This window comes from Mustela putorius, unplaced genomic scaffold (genome assembly GCF_011764305.1).
Source record: "Mustela putorius furo isolate JIRA1106 unplaced genomic scaffold, ASM1176430v1.1 tig00000589_pilon_pilon_pilon, whole genome shotgun sequence".
Lineage (NCBI taxonomy): Eukaryota > Metazoa > Chordata > Mammalia > Carnivora > Mustelidae > Mustela > Mustela putorius.
In genome coordinates, this window is record NW_025421425.1 from 5488786 (window position 1) to 5511640 (window position 22855).

The 22855-nt window shown below is 42.4% G+C and overlaps 1 protein-coding gene across 2 annotated transcripts in view; it reads right to left on the bottom strand.

Moving 5' to 3' along the window:
• DNAH5 (dynein axonemal heavy chain 5) overlaps window positions 1-22855 on the bottom strand; it is a 262860-nt gene that overhangs the window by 190901 nt on the left and 49104 nt on the right. For both annotated transcript variants that reach the window (XM_045082025.1, XM_004761213.3), the window contains exons 2-9: window positions 14369-14503; window positions 11219-11303; window positions 8128-8288; window positions 6747-6968; window positions 4267-4404; window positions 3328-3504; window positions 2273-2386; window positions 1146-1253 (exon numbers count right to left, since the gene is read on the bottom strand). In XM_045082025.1, coding sequence (XP_044937960.1) covers window positions 1146-1253; window positions 2273-2386; window positions 3328-3504; window positions 4267-4404; window positions 6747-6968; window positions 8128-8288; window positions 11219-11303; window positions 14369-14503 — 1140 coding nt within the window. The remainder of the gene's footprint in view (window positions 1-1145; window positions 1254-2272; window positions 2387-3327; window positions 3505-4266; window positions 4405-6746; window positions 6969-8127; window positions 8289-11218; window positions 11304-14368; window positions 14504-22855) is intronic.

Genomic DNA, 22855 nt, shown 5'->3' on the forward strand with positions numbered 1-22855 from the left:
TGACCAAACAGTATACGTAGAAAGACATGATGTCTGGGACGTGTATGCAAAGGTTGGCAGTGCGCATAAACCATGGACGGCGTGTGGCAGAACCTGGGTGTCCGGAACCTGGGGGGTTGTGTACATTCTTTCCTTTTGTACCTGCCTCAAATTTTCCACAGAGAAAGGTTTTTCAAAATTAGATAAATGATGATTTCACAATTTTGTTCACAAACGGGCCTTGTGGATAAGATGCATAAAGCCTGGCGTGATGACACAAAGCGACTTTTGAGTCTCCTACTCCAGGGAATATCCCTCATGACCATAACAAGTCCTTCTAACGTGGAAAGAAGTGTGGCAAGAAGCTCGTGGATTTCCCTCCTCTTTCTACCCAAGTGCCTGACTGAGCGCAGAAGAAAGGGAGTCTCCCGTCCAGCTCTTGAAGGGGACGTTCCCCTTCCCAGCAAGACCTGTGCCTCCTACTATGTTAACATTCGCAACACAAGCCCAGATGAGGCGAAAATGCCTCTGTCTTAATACAACACTTAAAATTTTCACCTTGGGAATGAAAGTCATTTACTTCTCAGAGACTGTTCAAAATGGGAAAAACAACAGTGCTCACCATAAACAGTTACGAGTTAGGACATAAGGTTTCAAGATCGTTATGTTTTTTGGCAGAATCATTATAATTGCTTTATGGATTACTGAAACATTGCAAGTAGCTTTCATTATCATGATTACTGTTCTAATAACACCAAGTAAACAACTGTGGCATCAGATAAATTTGGGAAAGTGGCACATAAAATATAAAGTAGGAGAAAGCCAGTTAAATATAGTTTTTCTTAATTAAAATTTACCCAATAGGAATAAATAATGTTGCTAAATAACATAGGGAAAGAAATTCAAAGAGAATCTTTATTTTTTCATTTTATTATATAAATAACACCATATTTATTATCTTTGGAAATAATGCCTTATGATTTGTGAAAGTCAGCCTCGCAAATACACTTAAGTTGTATCTCTATTGAAAGATTAAAATTTTTTCTTTCACTGTAGGATACATACACGCTGAATTATGCCAATGTAATATTTTCTAATTATTAAAAAATTAACCACTGCCAAAAATATGTATGTTACCACAGACAGACTCTATGCTATCCACTCACCTTTACAAACAGAGATGTGATCTTCTCAGAGGTGTTATAGTAATGAGAGATACTATAGATCATTTTAATTGCATTTATAAGTGTAGGAATAGCATCAATCATGGATATCTGAAAGACATCACAAAAGTTTTCAAAGAAACAAGTATCAAATTCAGCAAAATTCTAATACTCTAACCATTCAATCTTCATTAGAATAAAATTAGCTAAGAGGCTTTTTTAATTTTTAAAATATTAACTAACACTACTAGTTACTAACAAACTATTAAACACTTACTAATGAACTACTTACTAGCAAACAACTAACTTAACACAATTACCACTCCCACTAACATATTGACATTTCACATAAATGTATTCAAGAGTAGTTTTATTTGTATTACTTAGTCAGATGCAGTTAATCAACTTTTGTTTCAATGCAAGAAACATTAACTTTCTGTTAATGATAAGGTTAATGGTGAATGTGTAATAAATAAAAGCAGACACTCCTAAAGCTTAAAGACAAAGCACCAGCCAATAACGCTTCCCACACTTCTTTGAATATCATCCAGAATATCAATTACAATACTTAACGGAAACTGGAATATACAATAAAGGTTTTTAAAAATAGTATTTCTTATCCATCATAGACAAACAGATCTAGATAGACATGAATACAGCTGACCCTTGAACAACACAGGGGTTAGAGGCACCAACCCCCATGTAGTTGAAAATTCAGGCATAACTTCTGACTCCCCCAAAACTTAACTACTAATAGCCTACTGTCGACCAGAAGTCTTACCAATAACATAAAAAGTTGATTAACACATATTTTGTTTTTTACGTGTATTATATACTATATTGTTACAATAAAGTACACCAGAGAAAAGAAAATAGCTAAGTAAGATAAACTATATTTACAGCTCTGTACTGTGTTTATTGAAAAAAATCCACACGTAAGTAGACCTGCAAAATCCAAACCCGTGTTGCTTGAGGGTCAACTGTATACATATATAATTTTCTTGAGAGTAAAAAGAGGTTTCAAAGACTTTTCCAACAGACTGTAATAATAACGAACCAAACTCCACACTCAAATCAGCCAGGGTAAAAGGGTCTTCAGTAGACTAAGCAAGTAGAGACCTTTAACTCACAGGGTCATTACCGTACAAGGGGTCACAGCATTTTTCAAGTGTGTACAGGTATTTGACATTGTCCTTGGCTTCATTCGCTGCATCAGTGACTCGAATATCCATCTCCCGCCACGTCTGAGGCAAGACAGGAAAGCATTGTTAATGCATTGACTACAGAGGAACTTCCAATAGGGCAGCTGCTAAAAGTCACCACAAGTCCCCTGTGTCAGACATCCAGTTTATCGTCTGCACCTCGCAGGAAGCTGAAGCCACAGGACCGAGGGGTATTGCCACATTGAAGAGCAATGTAGAGTTTTTGAATGAAGTTTTAAAGGGATCTCCTCACAGCCTTCTCTTGCAAAATCCCCTCAGTAACTAGAACAGCATCAAGAGGGCGGCGCCCCATTTGAATCCACTCCTTCTCTCCTCCCCCAGCTCCTGGATCCATTTTGCGCCTCGCTCCCTCATTTTCTATGGTAGCAGACAAGAGCCAGCAAGGAACAGAGCCCAGCAAGATGCCCACGAGCAACTTGGAGGCAGGTCCTTCCCCGGGCGAGACTCAGATGAGCCGATACCCTGACCACAATCTCAGGGAAGATGCTGAGTCACAGGCAGCCACCTGAGCTATATTCCAACTCCTGACTCACAGGCTGTGACATAATACATGTCTGCAATGTTAAGTTGCTAAGCTGTAGGGTAATTTGTTACACAGGGATAGAAGAGCAATACTCTAGGGCCAAAAAAAAAAAAAAAGAAAATTTAAAAAAAAAACATATTCAAGTTAAGTTCTTATTTTACTACTCCTGCTTGGTCCAAATTCAAAAAATATATATAATCGTGATCTTGTGCTACATCTTAATTACATGCAATGCCCTCTAATAATATGTATACTTACCTGGACAGCGGCCAACTGATACCGTTGGTTTAAAGCCTATTTCCACAGAATTATAAAAGGGCAACATTATCCAATCTTAAAGTTTGGTCCACATTTTCCTGTGCCTAGTTACTCTACAACACGAAAATGCACACCGAATTTTTACTCCTGTGGCACAAAGCAAAAAGAAATGGCTGACAACCTTCAGAAGCTTCGACCTGGCGGCAGCAAGCACGACCAACACACCCCTCACATCTGGGCTTTTTAACTGATCCAAGAGGTAGTTAAATTTGGACAGTCTTTTTTTCCAGTGCTCCAGCTCTGCTCGGGGCCCAAGGTCATCCGCTTCCTTCCGCAGCTGGTTGTTTTCGGCAAGGACCTGAAAAGGCACAGCAGAGCCTTGGACCTCTAACGAGGACTGGCAGTACGAAAGTTACACGTAGACAAAGAAAAATAAGGAAATAAGTCAATTATGCTATTGGAATCATGATATATTTTCATTCGCGTGTGTGCTTCAAATGACAGCCTTCTACTTGTATCCATTTTGAATGCTTTAACAAAAATTTAGTTGACTTGTTCTAACTGAAAACTACTTATTTAAAAAGCTTGAATGAACTTTTGCAGGACCTGACTTCACAAAGTTTCCTTGACTATCCCCTTGCTGTTTAATCCTGGAGCAACAGAACCTTGGAAAGCCCCTGTGCCCTAAGTTGGTTAATTTTCATTGTGCTTATTTTCCAACTCAATGTCCACCTTCACTAAGGATTTTTCTGAAAATATTTTTTTCTTTAAGTCTCAAGCTCCCTTTCAGAAGACAGTGTTTGGAAAACTCCTTGTTCTTCTACAGAGGTCCTATCTCAAGTAAAATATACCTTGAGAAAACAATTGGCAAAGTGCAATCTTCTTGGACATAAGTATTTAAAGCCATTTGTTTCATCTCTTCAAATTCTTTATCTTCTTAGCTAATCACTATAAATTAAATTACATTGAACTTCTCACCTTTTTAGGGGCTTGAGGTTAAATACTGAAGAAAAAGGGAACAGTATACGATATGCTCTTCCATTGACTACTTCAGTAGCGTGGCATGTGAAACTGATGATTTTTTGGAAATTACCTGTTCTTTCGGGTTTCGGGAAATTACCTGTTCTGTCTGTTTGATCCATATTCTCACGTAACCTTCTATTTTCTCCAAAGTCTCAGGATTATTAGCTAGAGTCATGTAGTCTATTGGTTCCTTCAGGGTTTTCAGTTCAAATATGTCACACTTTTGAAGGTTCACCTAATTAGAATGAAAGTTAAATAATAAGATGATGTTAATTTAAAAACACACACACACACACACAAACACTCTTCTGTCGACCCTAGGCTTAGAAAGGTCTCAAGGTTTTCTCTAAACTACCGTGTTCCCTGGCATCTCGATCCTCCTTTACGAACTGACGTGCCACTCAAGATGACGGAGAGCAGACTTTGGGGAAAAAAGGAGTGTACTAGAGAAAGAGAGAATCATCATAACATCACAAAATTTGGGAATTAACAAGGAACTTAGAAATTACTTAGAAATTAAAGAGTCAACTCATAAAACTAAAGAATTATGGGAGAGAGAGCTTCAAGGAAATTGACTGGAGGAAGAGTAATTTCTAATCCATTACATTCTTTTTTGACACTAACCAGATGAGAAGACTCTCATGTCCTTACCCAATCACATCCTTATAGTTAGCAAGTTCAATGGCAGGTACATGGGATGAGCTTAGGGAACAGGTGTGTTAGATTTTGACTTCACAAAGAAACCTGGTGCATTTTCTAGGACACATAAATGGACATCAATATTTGAGAAGGGCATTTCCTTCTCGTAAAGATGCACCTGCCACTGGAAATGCCTGAATACAGGTTTCAGGCCCAACTGGCTTTTACCAACCACAGAACAAGTACATTTCTCTCAACTGGTTCAGAACCAGCAGGAAGGGGTGTGGTTGTTTGTCACCCTCAAATGCCAATATGGCTAAGGAGCCACTTGACAAAGCCTAGGCCTTAAGGGCTTGTTGGTAACCAACACTGAACCAGAGCTTTCCCATTTCCTTCACTTGCTTCCTACTACAGCCCTGCCAGCTCTAACCTTAGCTGATGGCCTCCAGCCCTGGCTCCCACGCTCAGAAGCTCGATGTCTGTCCATCTATGTGGGGCTCAGAGACACCACTCTGCTCCCAGAACCTAGCCTCCCCACTCTGTGTTTTTCACTTGGCTTCGCTCCAGCAAAGTTCTGAAAACCCACCAGGGCAGGCACCTGCCGCCACTCCCCTGGGCTTGTGCTCACGCTGCCCCCAGTCTGGAAGAACCTCCCCAGCACGCCTCCATCCCTGACCTCTCCTGCTCAGCACCTGCCACCTGCCGCACCTGCAGGAGTGATCCTTGGTTTCCTAGGGGCGGGCTCTCTATTTCATGAAATGGCACAATCTCCCCACTAGGTGGCGGTCCACCCACTCTTTCGAATATCTCTACAAGAGGAGGTGGAACCCTATGAAAGCATTGCTTTTTTAGATAGAACAGCAATTCAACTGGCTTCAACTTGCATCTCACTATGGCCTGCATCAGCGTTCACTGCAGATAGAACTCGGATATGACATGGAATCATCCCACTCCTGTCTGGATGAAAGTAACTCCACTTCCGCATTCATCCTTGGGAAAGCCCAATGCCTCCCTTCCCCACTACTCCACTAAGTCCAAAACGCTCAGCATTCTCTGGAGAAAAGTGAGTGACACACTGTCATTGGTGGGGGCGCCTGGGTGGCTCAGCCAGTCAAGCATCTGCCTTTGGCTCAGGTCATGACTTCGGGGTTCTAGAATGAACCCAACATTGGGCAACCTGCTTAGCAAGGAGTCTGCTTCTCTCTCTGCCCCTCCCCTTGCTCATTCTCTCTCTCTCAAATAAAAAAAAAAAATCTTTAAAAAAATACATTGTCATTGGTATCATAGGCTGCATTTCTCTGTCTCCCATACATACCTGATCTGGGCTGTTGTCGCCATGGTTTTGAATCCAACACCTTCTGCCCCCAAGGAACCGGTAACACAGGCTTACCTTAGATCACACAAATTTTATGGAAGCTAAACCTGACCTTTGCCAAACTTATTCTTAAAGGCCCTTTTGGTCACAGGCTGAACCACAGGACCCAATCCGCTCCTTCCAGCTGTGTCAACTCCTCTCTCCTTTCTGTCTCATCTTCGGGATTTCCTCCATCCCAACCCATAATCCACCACCCCACACTCACGTGCACACACGTGGACACACACAGACACATACCACACACCCTGGTTCCAAATTCCTTTCCTTCTAGGACGCAGAGCGATGCCACGAGCATTCCATATGCTCCCCTTTGCAGTCGAACGTTTGCTATTCCTAAATAGAACCCTCCATCATGGCCGACCCGTCTAAGGGACCCCCTAATGCATTAATCCCTTAAATCTCGTCACCACTACCTCTTGAAGGGGCAATAAAAACTCCCACAAAATGTTTTTCCACATTTGCTGGGCAACGGAATTAAGACCATCGAAGGGAAGCCTTCCATACTTAGTGCTGATTTCTTCACCATCTGATAACTTCTGAAGGAATTATTTATTCCCTCTTACCTTCTCCTTCAAGCTCTCCTGGGCGCCTGACAGGACGCTCACAAAGCCTTCCAGAGAGCTCAAGAACTCCTGCCGAATGCTGGCTGCTTCCTGAAGACCCTCGAGTTCGCCCAAGCCCTGGCTCGTGGCCCTGAGAGCGGGAATGAAGATCTCGGACAGCAAGCGCCTCATGCTGTTAAGCAGACCTCCATCCGCGGTGTCCAGCATATTAAAGCTCACCTCCTGGAAAACAGTTAGGAGACCCTCTGCTATATAAATCACCTGCAACGGCAGCATGGCTGCTGAGTCGTTTCTGAATGCTGTCAGCTCTTCCGCTCTCTGCAGAAGTAAATGAAGATGGACCAAAAGAGAAGAGCAAAAGCTCTGAGCCGACCCCTGCAAGAGTTGGTGACCATCGCCTGCATGTCAGCAGACGCTCAGAAGCAGGCAGGGGACTAGGAAAGCCTCCAGGTGGTGGAAAGGGACAGCGTTAGCGGTGGGGGAGCTAGAGGCAGCTCCAGGAAGTGGGGCATCCTGCAGGATGGGGGAAGGGTGCATCTTTGGCTTTCTCTTGTCGGTCCCAGGGAAGTATGCTGGGAGTACGGACGGATGGAAGACAGCTGGCACTCATGAACCAGGTCCTGAGCATGTTGGCCAGTCATTAGCATGACTATTGCTTGCCTTCCTCGTGGCCTCCTGCAAGTCTCACACTGCAGGCCAGCCACCCGGGCTGTTTCCTGGAGAAGGGGCTTGGTTTCTAGGCAGGTTGCCGCCAGCTGGAGGTCAACATTCTGTTTTCTGTATGGACTGGCCTTGAATTGTGTGTAGATTCAGTCTCTAAGTGCAGGAAATTACTTTTCTGATACCCTGGTTAAGATGTAAGCTTTATACTATTCTAAACTGCAATCCTCAAAATAAAGTCATGAACTAAACAGAACCCGAGACGTTACCAGCTCATTTGCTCCAAGCTGATAATGCACCCAATGTGCGCAGAGGAGATTTACACTTTACTTTGCACAAAAAATAAAATTATATATCCATCATTGTAAATCTTATTGTAAATGTGTGAAATTTGCCATTAAGTAAGTAATGTATGGGAAATTATGTTTAAAAGGCAAGACTTCCCTGTTTCACCCACACACACACACATGCGTGCCCAGGCATACATATAATATTATATCCAATTGTGATAATAAACTGAACACGAAGTCCTCTGACTCAACAGATTTAAAGGAAACATCCTCTTGTTTGCTGTGAAGCCTTTTAGAAATATCTCTTCGAAAGTATTTTTAGATAGGCGATGGACACAGTGGCTAACTCTCTAGGGAGGGATTTTTTTTTTTTTTTGAGAATTTATGTGAGTTTTGGCAATTTGGGGTAAAGGACTGCTCTTGCCCCTTACCCGATGGATGTTCTCAGGAGTGATGGCTCTGGAAGGGTCAGTCCTGATGAAGAACACACATACTCCGGTAAGAGCAACATCTTTTCCCTCCGTCACGAACACCTTGGGTTTTTTAATCTTCTCAGAAAGAGGATTTACTCCCCCTGGAGCACCAAGCTGTCCTACAAGGGCAGAAGAATTTTAGTTTCACCATTACTATCTATAGTCCATGTGCCTGCCTCTTAGAATGAAGCCTCCTCAGGAAAATATTGTCATTCTGACTCATCCATGTGCCCTGGAAGGTCCACTGCTCGGACAATCTCTAGCCGAAGGCCTGAAGGGATCTAAAAGGAGCTAGTGATTCCAGATCACAGGTTTATTTCAGAATCATTGCTCTAGCAAAAAACAGCAATGAGAGGTCCAGAAATGAGACTTTGGTCCGAAGTAGATTCTTGCCAAAGCTACAAAAGTCATTTCCACCCACAACAGGTCACACAGTAGAGCCATTGAGAAGGGGTGAGTAAGGGAGGGGACAGCATCTACTGCACGTGCTGTGTGTCAGTTCCCCTACTTGGTACCGTGTCGATGTTACTGAAGTCAGTATAACCCTAAAGGCAGCTGTGACCTGCCCTGAGTCCCAGCCAACAGGTGGCAGAGCCAAGATCAGAAACCAGCTCTGACTGTAAAACTCCAGACCCCTGCTGCCCTGTCAGTATGGCGCTAGAGTCAGGACACTGTTGACCCAGGAGAGGGTCATGATGAATAAGGAGCCAGACTCCCAAGGCTTGAGTCTTGGGCTGCACTTCCCAGCCATGTGACCTTGGGCAAGTTACTTAATCTTCCTGTGCCTCAATTTTCTGATCTGAAAAATTCAAATACTAATCCTAGATCCAAGCATCTGGATTAAAGGAGTTAATACGTGTGAAGACCTTAGAAAAGGACATAAAAATCGTTGCTCACTAAGTGTTCTCATTATTGTTATTTTAAAATTCATTTTTGGTCATGTAAGCACGCAGCTCATTGAGTGGACCATTTAAGTACGCAACGCTGGTCCACTGTGCTCTCATCTGCCCACGAAAGTTTTAGCTCTTCATGTGACACAGTAGCTCAAGCAAGATTACTGGCGTGGGAGGAGGACAGTGCCAAGGGTGAGATCTGGGGAAGGACATGGACTGGAAGTTGGGTCCTAAAACCCTGGGATTAGGACCTCTTAGAGGAACCCTCTCCTAGGCTCTCCCCCAACAGCACTGGGCTGGGGACTTGGACTGAGGCTTTGACAGAGAATGCGTCCAATAACAATAACCAGAGGAGGGACGCCTGGGTGGCTCAGCTGGTTAAGCAGCTGCCTTCAGCTCAGGTCATGATCCCAGCGTCATGGGATGGAGTCCCACATCGGGCTCTTTGCTCCACAGGGAGCCTGCTTCTCCCTCTGACTCTGCCTGCCACTCTGTCTGCCTGTGCTCGCTCGCACTCGCTCTCTCTCTCTGACAAATAAATAAATAAAATCTTTAAAAAAAAAAAAAAAACAATAACCAGAGGATATCACCATGGGATGCACAGCCACCAGTCACCATCTCTGGAGAATCCACCTAGTGCCCACAAGAGCAAAGATCCAGAGAATCAAGTTCAGCCAACTATGAAAGTGACAATGTCAATCAAGTCAAAGCTCTCCTGCCACCTGTCGGCTCTTGTCCCTGCCCTACTTCAAGCTCGACACAGTCAGCAACTGTGGTTTACACAGTGTGGACAGGAGTTTCCAGAAGGATAAGCTGAAGAAGCAGAGGAGGACCAAATGCTTCTCTCCCGCAGCAAATACGGACCTTCTCAGATCCCTGCTGGAGTGGAAGGAAGGGAGAAGACCAGAAGTGAAGAAGACTGAACTTTAGACCAATTAATTTTGATCAACTGGATGTTTTTTTTAGTGTCTGAATTGAGATAGTACTTACAACGTGAAGCAACGTGAAGTAAGAATTTTTCTTACTCAAGAATATCCAGGAAAGTCAAGGAATGGTCTGAATTCTAATCCAAGGTCAAAAGATTAAAGACAGTCCCACCAAAAACACTTAGAGGGAGAGCGGGAAACAAAAATAAGCTTGCATCGTGTCTACATCCTATGAACCCTTCTGGTTCAATGTCAGATTTACACACAAAGGCCTACTCTACCCAGCACACATTTCACAGACAAACTCAACATTTCATTTGACTTTATGTTTTGCAATCTGGGATAGAATTCAAAACGTATGTATTTCGACTTTTCTCTCAGTGTAATGAACTTTCTGACCACAAAATTTCAGATGAATAATTCTAGAAAAATGCCAATCACTTTGAGTACATATTCATAATTTTCTCAGTTTTTAAACAAAAAAGCATTAACCATACTATATGCCAACAGCAATAACTACTTTCCCTTTCTTCAAAAAGGTCATAAAAGGATGAATATAATATTTTAATATAATCATTATATTTTTGTTTATGTCCCTAGTTTGGCTTTAAAATTATATGAATTCACATAAAAGTGGAATGGGTTATGCCAGTTGAATCCACACAAAGATTTGCAAATTTTTCTTAAGTGAAAATAACTAAACTTGTCATTCCATATTACTCGTTTGAATCATCGACAGTAGAAAATAAACATAATGTGGTATTTAGCCAGAAAACTCATTATGCTCATTGGCAACAATTCTTATGTTAAAAATAAATGATGTCTATATAGAAAAGAAGCAGATGCCCATAAAAAGTTCTAGAACATAACTGCATAGAAGGACTCGCATGGACAGAAAAGAAGCCTCAAAATGTAAAGTACATCGTTATTCCTCAGTCACCAGCCCAACCTGAAATGGGAAACCAAATATCTCAAAGTTAGAAAAACCAGGCTACATACCTATCATTATCAGTCCCTTCTCCTTCAAGGGAAATGGAACCTGGGCCTCACCTCACAGAGGCCCATTTGTCCCATCGGCCAAGGTGGAAATGTAGGTGGAAGTGTAGGTGGCCCATCTGTCCCATGGGCCAAGGTGGAAATGTCAGCTCCAAGGGTGGCCTTCAGCTTCATGCCATCCTTGGATGAACCTAGCAACACATTTGTGGGTAACATAACACCAAGTCTGGATACCTGTTTCTGCCACATCCACATCCTGATAATAAAATATAAGGTGACGAAGACCGCCAGCAGTGAAAAGCTGATCGATTCTTTCAATCTGCAAAAAAGAAAAGGCAAGGTCACAACTTCGTGCTGAATTAGAAACCATACTTGTATCAGCAGTTGCTGTCATCTTCTTTCACAGATAAAACTGCATCAATGCAAGCCATAGAGAAGGCATTATATTGTTTGCAACATAAAAATAGAGTAAGTGCCTCACCATAATAAAAATGTAACTCAATGAAGGAATTCAATTAATCATGAAAATATTTGTTACATATACACATTTGAAAAGAGACTGTCTCTCTAGTTTTGCTAATTTCTGAAAGTGCTGAGCTGCTGAAAGCAGATAAATATAGAGGTGCTTCGTTTTCACTCAATCGCAGATCAGAAAGAGAGAACAAATACCTTTTAAAACCCAGTCTAATGCACTAGAGACAATTAATATTAAATTATAATAATCACTGAAAAATGCCAGAAGAACACACATGATTACACTCATCCAACAGCAGTCCAAATCTTAGTCTGTGAGCTTTGCCATACAACTAGAAGTATGCCAGATGGCCTACTACCAGTGGCACAGTTTTAAATTGATATTAGAGGAAAAAGGATAAAAATCTACATGTCCATTAGGATAGCTACTGTTAGAAAAAAAAAAAAATCCTAGAAAATAAATGTTGTCAAGGATGTAGAAAAATTGGAACCCCTGTACACTTTTGGTGAGACTGTAAAAATGGTACAGTCACTATAGAAAACAGTATGGTGATTTCTCAAAATATCAGTGGAATTACTCTATGATCCAAAAACTCCACTCTTGGGTATATACCCCAAAGGACTGAAAGCAGGGTCTTGCAGAGATATTTGTATACCTTGCTGACCCAGCGTTATCCACAGCAGGCAAAAGATGGAAGCAACCAACTTGTTCATTAACAGATGAATGGATAAGCAAAGTGTGACATATTCAATGATGGAATATTATTCAGCTTTAAAAAATGAAGGAAATTCTGATCCATGCTACAACACGGATGAACCTTGAGGACATTTTGCTAAATAAAATAAGCCAGTCACAAAAAGACAAATACTGTATGATTATACTTATAGGAGGTATCTAAAGTAGTCAGATTCATAGAGACAGAAAATAGAATAGTGGTATTCAGGGGCTAGGGAAATGGGTTTTTTGATGATACCGAGTTTCAATTTCACAAGACAAAGAGCTCTGAAGATTCGTTACCCAACGATGTGAACATACTTCACCCTACTGAACTGTATACTTAGAAATGATTAATGGGGCACCTGGGTGACTCAGCAGGTTAAGCGTCTGACTCTTGATTTCAGCTCAGATCTTAATCTCAGTGTTAAAGGGTGTGGAGCCTACTTTAAAAAAAAGTTTAAGATGGTAAATTCTATATCCTATGTCATTACCACAATTTAAAATAAAATGTTTCCAAATGAAAAACTCTAGCCTGAAAATTTTACTGTGGAAATAAATAAGCCCCCTTCGATTTCTACCATATTATAGACAAAACTATAATAAATAAGGAAGAGCAAGTGGCGCCTGGGTGGCTCAGTGGGTTAAGCCGCTGCCTTCGGCTCAGGTCATGATCTCAGGGTCCTGGGATCGAGTCCCGCATCGGGCTCTCTGCTCAGCAGGGAGCCTGCTTCCCTCTCTCTCTCTCTCTCTTTCTCTGCCTGCCTCTCCATCTACTTGTGATCCCTCTCTGTCAAATAAATAGATAAAATCTTTAAAAAAATTAAAAAATAAAATAAGGAATGTTTCCTTCATTAGACGTCCTTGATAGAGGATGCTCTGGGGCCAAGTAGGAGGCCCTTATTGAAATGAACTTCCAAGCCAAAAATGTGAAGGAGGTACTTCCAGTTGAAACTTTTGCCCCTCTACGTTGCTTGTGAGCCCAAGCTAGGATGTTTCATTTCAGTCCCCAGGTTTTGACCTTCCTGGTCCTGAATATGACACAGCAGCTTAAACTGGGCTTCCTATGGTTCAGAACTTCTACTCGTTCATTCCACTTGCACAATCCCAAATCCAGATGTCTGAATTGGGGCGTGGGGCAGAGGTAAACGTTTCACCCGTGGAACAATCTTCAAGATTGAATTAGGTAGACTCTGTCTACTTTTATTCCTCCATTTTGGGAGGCTGTTTAGTGCTCTCCACCCCTAACTGTTCCACTGACTCCTAGTGACCCCACCAAAGTGACATGGCAGGAAGGTACACAGCCAGCAGAGTGCTGGAGACAGCTCATACTCGTCATGACAGCCAACTGATCACAACTCTTTCCAACTAAGCCTTTAGTAACATCATGTTAGTAGTCTGGCATCAGCCATGGTGGAAGTATTAACACCACAGAAATCAGCAAACACTCAAAATGGTGCTTCCCTCTACCCTCTTGCTCAAAGCTGTTTTGTTAAACATTTAAAAGCGTAACACCAAATAACATTATCAATACTGTGACATCTCTATCAACAGACAGGACTCACCCTCTCTCTCTATTTTTGTGCCTAAAAAACAAACAAACAAAAACAGCAACAAAAACATTTAGCAACTACTATAGGGCTCCTGATATGCCTTTCTTGGTGCTCAGGAAACTATATCCTCCCGTATTTTGACCTACCCTCTCCAAAATCAAATTATACCCCAGATTTTGGAAAGAAATCATGGTAGAAAATGGAAATTAAGTTCAGGAACAAAAGAAATCAGATTCAGCTGCCAAACCAAAGTCAAAGCCAAGGAACTATGGCACAATTCAACCACCAGGTTAGAACAGGATAAATGCAAAACACAATAAATCAGAGGCTGAGAGAAGATTCTATTCTCCATATTCAGGTTCCAAGATGGTGCTTGAACCCAGCTTCACTGGATTCAGAAATATGCAGAATTGCTGTCAGAATCATGGGACTTCAACGACAGTTATAAGTAACCCATTCAACATGAAGAGTTGGAGAACCCTACAGTCAATCTGCCATCACCTGTTACCATCAGAATGGAGTCCTGCCCATTTAGAACAGATACCCCCTCCACAGCCCAGCATAGATCATGCCATAGGACTGAGTCAATAGACTCTCTGTGCCCTCCATAATTAAGTCAGTGAGAACTCAAATGCATCTCACCTGATTCCCCTCAAGAATGGCATCTTCCACTTCAGTTTTGTCCAGGTCTATGCAGGAAGCTATAATTGCAAATAAGTAGGCATGCCTACCATCCAAACGTGCCCGTTTGGCTTCCTTCTCTTCCTTCAGTCTTTGCTGTAAGAAAGGACCAAAAATGTTACATGACAACTGCTGTTCTCAATGGATTCATTTTATGATAATTTCATGTCACTATTGCTTTTTCAAGTCTTGAGTATTTGGATAACGGACCCCTGAATGGTACCAGTTTTTCTGTACTATCTTCCATTTTCAGAAATACTGTTATTCTATCATGAAAATAAAATGTGCTCATTGTTTTTAAAATTGTATAATACAGAGAAGCTAAAAAGAAAAAAATCATCTGTCATCCAGAAATTATTGTGGCAATTATTTTGTTCTAAATCTTTACAGATTTATTTCTATGCATATATAAACATTCAACAGACATACAAAAAGAGATCCCTATTTTTTTATAAACACTCCCTAAGCCTTTAAAGTAATATTCTCCTACATTACCTCTTAACTTTATTGTTTGTCTACAGATTTTATCTGGTCTTGAAATCGATTTCTGAGTACCACTGCTTACCTTTAAACTGATTAGCCATTATAATATTAAGGCATATTCAATAGAACAAATGTGAGCAGTTGGAAGCATATCCTTCCATTTGCACCACGCTCATACTAACATATGCAGATGTCTACACACATCTCTATAGTCTACTATAAAATCTGCCATGTATTTTCTTTTAATAACACCCCACAGACCTAGTTCTACTTGAATACAGGGTATTCCTATCTGTGTGATAGCTGCAAAATATTCAACAATATGGATACATCAGTTAGGACATCCTTAGTAACTAACTGTGTTTGTAGCTGCAGCATCCCACAGCTCTTTGGCAATATGACCAGGACATGAACCTCCCCTCCTCTTGAATTTGGCTGGCCCTGTGATCAGTTTTCACCAAAAAAAAAAAAAAAAAAAAAAAAGTGCAGACTATAAACCTGTCTAGGCTAATCCTTAGATCTTCAGTTTCTGCCTTTGTGTTTGGGAATTCCCCCCTGGGAACCCAGCTACCATGCTGTGAGAAGTCCAAGTCATATGGGGAGACCACAGGAAGAAAACCAAGATGTTCTGGCCAACAGCCCCAGCCAACCTAGCCAACAACACTCCAGAACCAACTTTCTTGGTTCTGGAGTGAGTAAGCTATCTTGGACATTCCAAACTAGTCAAGTCTGCAAATGACTGCAACCCAACCCAACACCATGTGAAGCAGAACCACCACCCAGTTAAGCCCAATCACCCACATACTCAAGAGAGATAAAAATAGATTGTGGTTGCTACTGTGAGCCATTATGTTCTGGTATGGTTTGTTATGCAGAAGTAGGTAACAGAGTAATCCTTGTAGAATAATTTCACTGATTGGACAGAAAGCAAATGGATGTAGGCTTGAGAAAAGATAATTGAGAAAAGAGAAATACAAAGATATTGAATGTAAACTAGTCTTTCCAGAAGCTTGACAATAAAGGAAAGAAGTATGGCACTAGTAGATAGAGGGGTATTTACAATCAAGAAAGAATTCAGGTCATGATCTCAGGTTCATGAGAGGGATCCCCCCATCGGGCTCTGCACTGAAATGGAGTCTGCTTAAGATTCTCTTTCTCTGGGTGCATGGGTGGCTCAGTTGGTTGAGCAACTGCCTTCAGCTTCAGTAATGATCCTGGAGTCCCAGGATTGAGTCCCGCATCCAGGTCCGTGCTCGGCAGGAAGCAAGCTTCTTCCTCTGATCCTTTCCCCTCATGCTCTCTCTCTGTCAATAAATAAATAGAATCTTTAAAGATTTTTTTAAATTTATTTATTTGATCAGAGAGAGAGAGAGAGATGGAGAGATCACAAGAAGGCAGAGAGGCAGGCAGAATTAGAGGGGGAAGCAGGCTCCCTGCTGAGCAGAGAGCCTGATGTGGGGCTTGATCGCAAACCCTGAGATCATGAGCTGAGCTGAAGGCAGAGGCTTAGCCCACTGAGCCACCCAGGCACACCTAAATAAATAAAATCTTTTTTTTTTTTTTTTTTTTTTAAGATTTTATTTATTTATTTGACAGAGAGAAATCACGAGCAGATGGAGAGGCAGGCAGAGAGAGAGGAAGGGAAGCAGGCTCCCTGCTGAGCAGAGAGCCCGATGCGGGACTCGATCCCAGGACCCTGAGATCATGACCTGAGCCGAAGGCAGCGGCTTAACCCACTGAGCCACCCAGGCGCCCTAAAATCTTTAAAAAAAAAAAAAAAAAAAAAGAGATTCTCTTTCTCTCCTTCTGCCTCTGCCCCTCCTCCCCAATTTGCATGTACACTCTTTCTCTCTTTCTCCCTCTCTCTCTAAAAAAAAAAAAAAAAGAAAAAGAAAGAAATTTTTAACACACAAAAAGGAACTTAAAAAACAGTGATGAGAGAAGTTGGGGATTTCAGACGCATTGAAAGGCCGTCCCTGGACCCACGCAATGAACATTTGTCTTCTAGAACCTGAAGGGACTGCTCCAAAGAAGAACTGGGGAGGTGGGAGAGGGATTGGGTTTAAAAAATAATAAACAAATAAACCTATTTTCATGCCCAGTTCTCCCTAAAGGAACCAAGACAGGTCCTGACACAAAGTACACATTCCATAAATATCAAATAGAAAGAATTCTAAATCTCTTTTCAAATGTGGCTAAAACAAGACGATGTCCTGTTGTTTCAACTGTTTTCTTCCTTCTTGGCAGGGAGAAATAAAATGCTTTTCAAAATGAACTCTTAGGGTTTGCACTAAATGGCTTCAGCGGCTTGAGAACCTGGTGGGCAACCAGGGGAGCCAGGAATCAGGCGTCAAAACAAGACGGCCAATGCTGGGTAGCGACAAAGAAAGCAAAGAACTGGAGAACCAGAAGAGCCCGGATGTGAAGTTACTGAAGGCTTCCAAAGAATAGAGAAACTGAAATAAGACTCTACCATGACAACACATTCTCTATGACCTGATTTTATAAGACTCCAAAGGAAAAAAAAGTATATATATTCTAGTGGCAGAAAGGAGAGATTGTTCCCTAAAACAAAACGCTAATTATTCTATTTTTACTTAAGTATCACATAGGAAGAAAAATTCCAAAGAAGTGTCATGTGTACAGCTCCACTGGCAGGTGTGTCTCAGATTCAGACCTATCCCACTGATATCACTGGCAGCCAGAAGTGAAAGTCGGGTCTAGGAGCCCCCTTGTGGCTGAGCAGCAACAGCCTTTTCCCCACCCGTCCTGACAATGTCAGAGTACATTTTGCTCTGTTTGCCCTGGTGACAGCGCTAACTATGGTTCTGCTAGTCATCGTTCACGTACTGTGGTTAGGTTTTGATGTCACAAAAGCCCCATGAAGCAGACATTCCTATCTCCACACAAGGAAACTGAGACTACGGACCATTACCAATTTCTTAAGAGCACACAGCTCAGTAAGCAGCAGGGCTGGGAAACCAAGCTCTGTCTATCGTGTTTGCAGGACCAAGCCAATACATGGTTGTCCCAGGCAACTCAAATTGCTATTCCGTAAACATTATTTCTTTAAATTTCCACTCAAGGACTATCTAGGACACTCCTGGGGGGGTGGGGGAGGCATATACATTGCATGGATTAGAGAAGGAGCTGTGTGTGTGTGTGTGTGTGTGTGTGTGTTTGTGTGTGTGTGTGTGTGTGTGTGTGTGTGTGTAAACTGGGGTTAACTGGCACCATTTTCTGAGTTACACCAGAGACATTAAGTGCCACTGCAGACTGGTTCTAGCTGGCTTCCAGCCGGCATGCCCTGGGTCTGGCTCTCTCATTGCACTCCTGTGTCTGAACAAATGGTAACCTCCATCCTCAACTCCTAAGAGTGCCTACAAGGTGGGCTTCCTGCTTGGGCGACCAGTAGGCTGGACTCCATGCTTTCCCCGCTGCTGCTGGTTTTGTCTGAACAACTTCACTGTTATCTATGATGTGATCCTGTATACCCCAGGTCTTCATAGGACGCCATTGCACAGAGAAGTGTACGTGCCACAGAAGGGATTCCGCAGCCAAAAAAATATTCATTTAAAAAAGAAAAAGTTTTTCCAGGTGACACGACCAGCCTTGTTGCAAGTCTGAACGTGAGAAAGAGATCTGTTTTGCTGAAAGTCAGTTGCGTACTTTTGAATAAATGTATTTTTACTTTCTTGATTTGGGTGTTTTGTTCTTTGATGTATACAGATGCAAGCAGCAATGTAACAAATATGGTCAAGGAGCGTAAAAACTAGATTAAAATCCTCACTGGAGATACCTGCAAAGAAGATGAGTCCAGGAATTACAGGTGAAACCCCTCATCTTAAATCACAAAGTAATACCTCTGAGACTGATTCTGTTTTGGCTCTCAATATCAACCTCAAGTCCACAGGAAATTAATCCCTGATGAAACAGTTTTAAAGAGGCCAAGAACATGGGTTTGATCATCTCAGGCCAGTTAGCTTCTCTTTCTATCATCTTCCCGGGCTGTGGATGAATCAGGGCAAATCCATGAAGGGATGAAGAAATTATCCGAAGAGCACGCCCAGCTGAAATGCCTCCTTATTGGTAATCTGTCACGTGTATAACTTGTTCTTCTTAGCTCTTGAGGGTTAAAATAAAATAAATATCAACTGAATCTCATCATTCTCTTAAGAGGAACAGCTCCACAAAGTGGGATGTTTTCTACTTTAATTTTTACGATATCCCTGGTGCCTAGAACGGTCCCTGGCACATAGTAGAGCGTCAACTGATGTCTAATGAGAGGATAAATTAACCAAATCAATCATTTACAAGCCACTGTCAAATAATTAAGAGCTGGAACACTTTATTCTAGTGCAGTCTGAGCCCGTGATTGCAGGCTCGGAATTCAGTGAATGAGCTCCTAAGTCTTCAATGCTACTGTGTCCCGAGTATAAACCACTGCACAAAAAGGCACCATAGTGTGGATTATGCTCTCCCTCAGTTTACAGCAAATATTACTAAGCTCACTCTGCCTATAGCCTACTTCAGTGTGTTGAGTGATGAAAACGGAGGCAGTGGTCCTCCTGCTTACTTCCATGTAGAGATCTTTCTACAAAGTCAACCCACTTTCCAAGTCTCCCAACCAAGAAAAGCCTTCCTCTTTACCAGCATTTTCTTTTTGACCCACAGGGCCCTATTTCCTCTAGGAGCGGCTACTCGTGGTGATTCCTGGAGCATCCAAACCTGATCCTTAACTAGCTGGGAGACCCCAGAGCCCAGGAACTCCCCACTCCTAACTGTGCTCTTCACATCCTGCCTTCTCTTACCCCTTCCTCTCACTTCTCCGGCTGAAGGACCACACACGCAGAAGAAGGGCAGCACATCCTTCCACACGAAGAGCACTCCAGCAAAGTGGTTTCTGGAAGGAAAGACACTCCACAGTAGCTAATTCCACTCATAGCAGGTGCTACAGTGAAGTCCACTATTCAGCGAGAGCTGCGCTCCACTCCACTGCCAAGAGACCGCACTTAAACTGAGAAGATCCCATCGATCTTCTTGTCCTAAAAGTACGTTCTGGAATCTGGTCTATTTTTGCTCCCATTTACTCATTCCCTTATCTGTCATTCTTTCCAGGCCAGTAAAAGATGTCCTCTTGGGGCACCTGGGTGGCTCAGTGGGTTAAAGCCTCCGCCTTCCGCCCAGGTCATGATCCCAGAGTCCTGGGATTGAGTCCTGCACTGGGCTCTCTGCTTGGCGGGGAGCCTGCCTCCCCATCTTTCTCTGCCTGCCTCTCTGCTTACTTGTGATTTCTGTCTCTCAAATAAATAAATAAAATCTTAAAAACAAAAAATCCCCTCTTTACCTTTTACTATATGTGGATTTTTCACCCAAATCGATCCAAAACCTGCTGGAGGGATCCACAACCATCTCTGCCCCCAACATTCCATGATCCACATTCTTAGTCTGTTTTCTGTAAACTAAACCTTGGGATCTGGTCAAAGGTCCTTCGTGGACCTGCACAAGGCCACAGATTCTATCTCCCCTCCCATCCCACAGTGGTCTTACTCTGAATCAGGATTACCTCTTACTCTGAATCAGGATTACCTCTCCTGTGGAATTCCAAGAGCTCCCTCTGGCCGCGGGGGCCGTGTAATTCAAGTAGCCACGTAATTTCACCCACAAGCTAAAATATACATGATGCCGCCATCCACTTTACCTATGGCACAGGAACAAAATTCAAAAATTCCCTTTTGCATCTCAATAAACCGGAGTACTTCAAGCTGGCTTCTCATTGAATCATGGGGGGAGTTTTAAACTACTGATGCCTGCCTTTACCCCAAAACTCTTGGCCTTGTCCCAAGGGGGGCCTGAGCCCTGGTATCCCTCAGGCAATTCTAACCCACAGACCAGTCTGAGAACACCACTCCGAAGGAAATCATTTTATGAATTGATCATGATTGAGGAGTATGACCAGGTTCTCACTTGAGGTAGGACCTTAACAGAGAAAGCCCCGGAGCATTAACTTGGAATATCACCAACTCTAGACAGCTTTTTTTCCCTTCTTCGTTACTGGCATGATGTCAACACTGGCCATTATCACTCGTTTCAGCTCTAAACTTCAGGCTAGTTTATGGAGCACAGCAGCACTGGCACAAAGTAGGCATTCATTCTACAAACAAGTGTTGGAGAATGGACGGATTTTCCACTCGGCCGCACCTTCCCAGGGTCTAGCTATGGCATCGTGATGATGTGGGCATCTCGAGCATTAACTCCTTCAGGCTCAGGAATAGACGCACCCAAGCATTAGCAAGCAGTACCTGTCCCCTCCCCCCCCCCAAGCTGAATCCTGGAGCCGTTGCCTCCCCCAGCTGCTAGAGAATTGTTTTCATATTGTATACCGTATTGTATGTGTGAAATGCGTTCACCAGCAAACATGTCTGGGCCTGATGAACAGAGGACACTGAGACCTGTTTGGCTGTTTTACCAGAGGATAACAAAACCCACACCCTTTAAGCTTTCAAAAGATATATGAGCGCAAAGGTTTTCTGTCTTGGTTTCTACCCACGCACTCCCAAGGGAACAGAGGTGGCCCCCACCTGCAGAGTTTCTCAGCAGGGGAAGGCACTGTGCCTCCCCCAGGGGCCTGCCCCTGCTCCCCCTCCCCCCCACAGTCTCTACCACGAAGAATCACTGTTTGGAGAAACCTAGCAATCTGAAATTTGATGAACAACAATACTCCCTCGCACAAGTGCGTACAGGGCAAAACATGAATGATACACGTCCTTGCAGATAGGAGAGAACTTTTTCCACTTTAAATCAGCCTTGCAAACAGGTGAATTTAAGTCAAGAGGACCATCACAAATCTTTCGAGTTTTCTTCTAAAAGTCAACAAAGCCAACCAGCAAAATTACATATTTCAGTTTCATTTTAAAGAAGGGAAGAAAACAGAATCCAAAAGTCTGGAGCTCATGCCCATTGTACACTTGTAAGTTTGTACTGAACACTGTGCATCTATGAGAAAAACAGAAAGAAGGCAGACTATCTGGGCCATATTTTTGTAAATGAGTGAATCCATACAGAATTACTTCAAGTTGTTTTCATGGAGAGCATTTGCGTTTATCATACAACAGAAAGGATGTATGGCTTCCTTTTCTAAACCAAGGAGCTTTTGGTACCTTTAGTTGTTATTTGTATGTATAATCTGGATAAAGTCAGTTATTATATTACAATACCCTAGTTATAAGATAGCATCATTGCAGTAATAGTTCCAGACCAAGGTTCTGGACATAGAGATTTATAGTTTTTATGTTAAGTAGTCTTGTAATCTTGGCCATTGATTATTTTAGGTCACAAAGTTATAATTTAATAAACTGTTATACCAGTGCACTATATAGAAAATGTGTGATTATTTACAAAATACACTGCAACCTTATTGAGATAATTCTATTAATCTTATTCGTCAGTGTGGAGAACAGAACAGCACCCAAAATATATAAATGAGGGGCACCTGGGTGGCTCAGTCATTAAGCGTCTGCCTTCGGCTCGGGTCATGATCTCAGGATCCTGGGATCAAGCCCCCCATCGGGCTCCCTGCTCGGCGGGAAGCCTGCTTCTCTCTCTCCCACTCCCCCTGCTTCTGTTCCCTCTCTTGCTGTGTCTCTCTCTGTCAAATAAATAAATAAAATTTAAAATATATATATTTATATATATATATAACTTCCCAAAACTTGCTTCCAAATAAAATAGTAGCTCGTGCCAAAGAATATAATTCCTTAAACCATATATAGTCAAGATATAAAATCACCAATTTTAATGTTTACAACTTGGTAGTAAGATACAGGAAAAGGAGGGGTGCCTGGTGGCTCAGTGGTTTAAAGCCTCTGCCTTCAGTTCCAGTCGTGATCCCAGGGTCCTGGGATCTAGGCCCACATCGAGCCCCGCATTGGGCTCTCTGCTCAGCAGGGAGCCTGCTACCCTTCC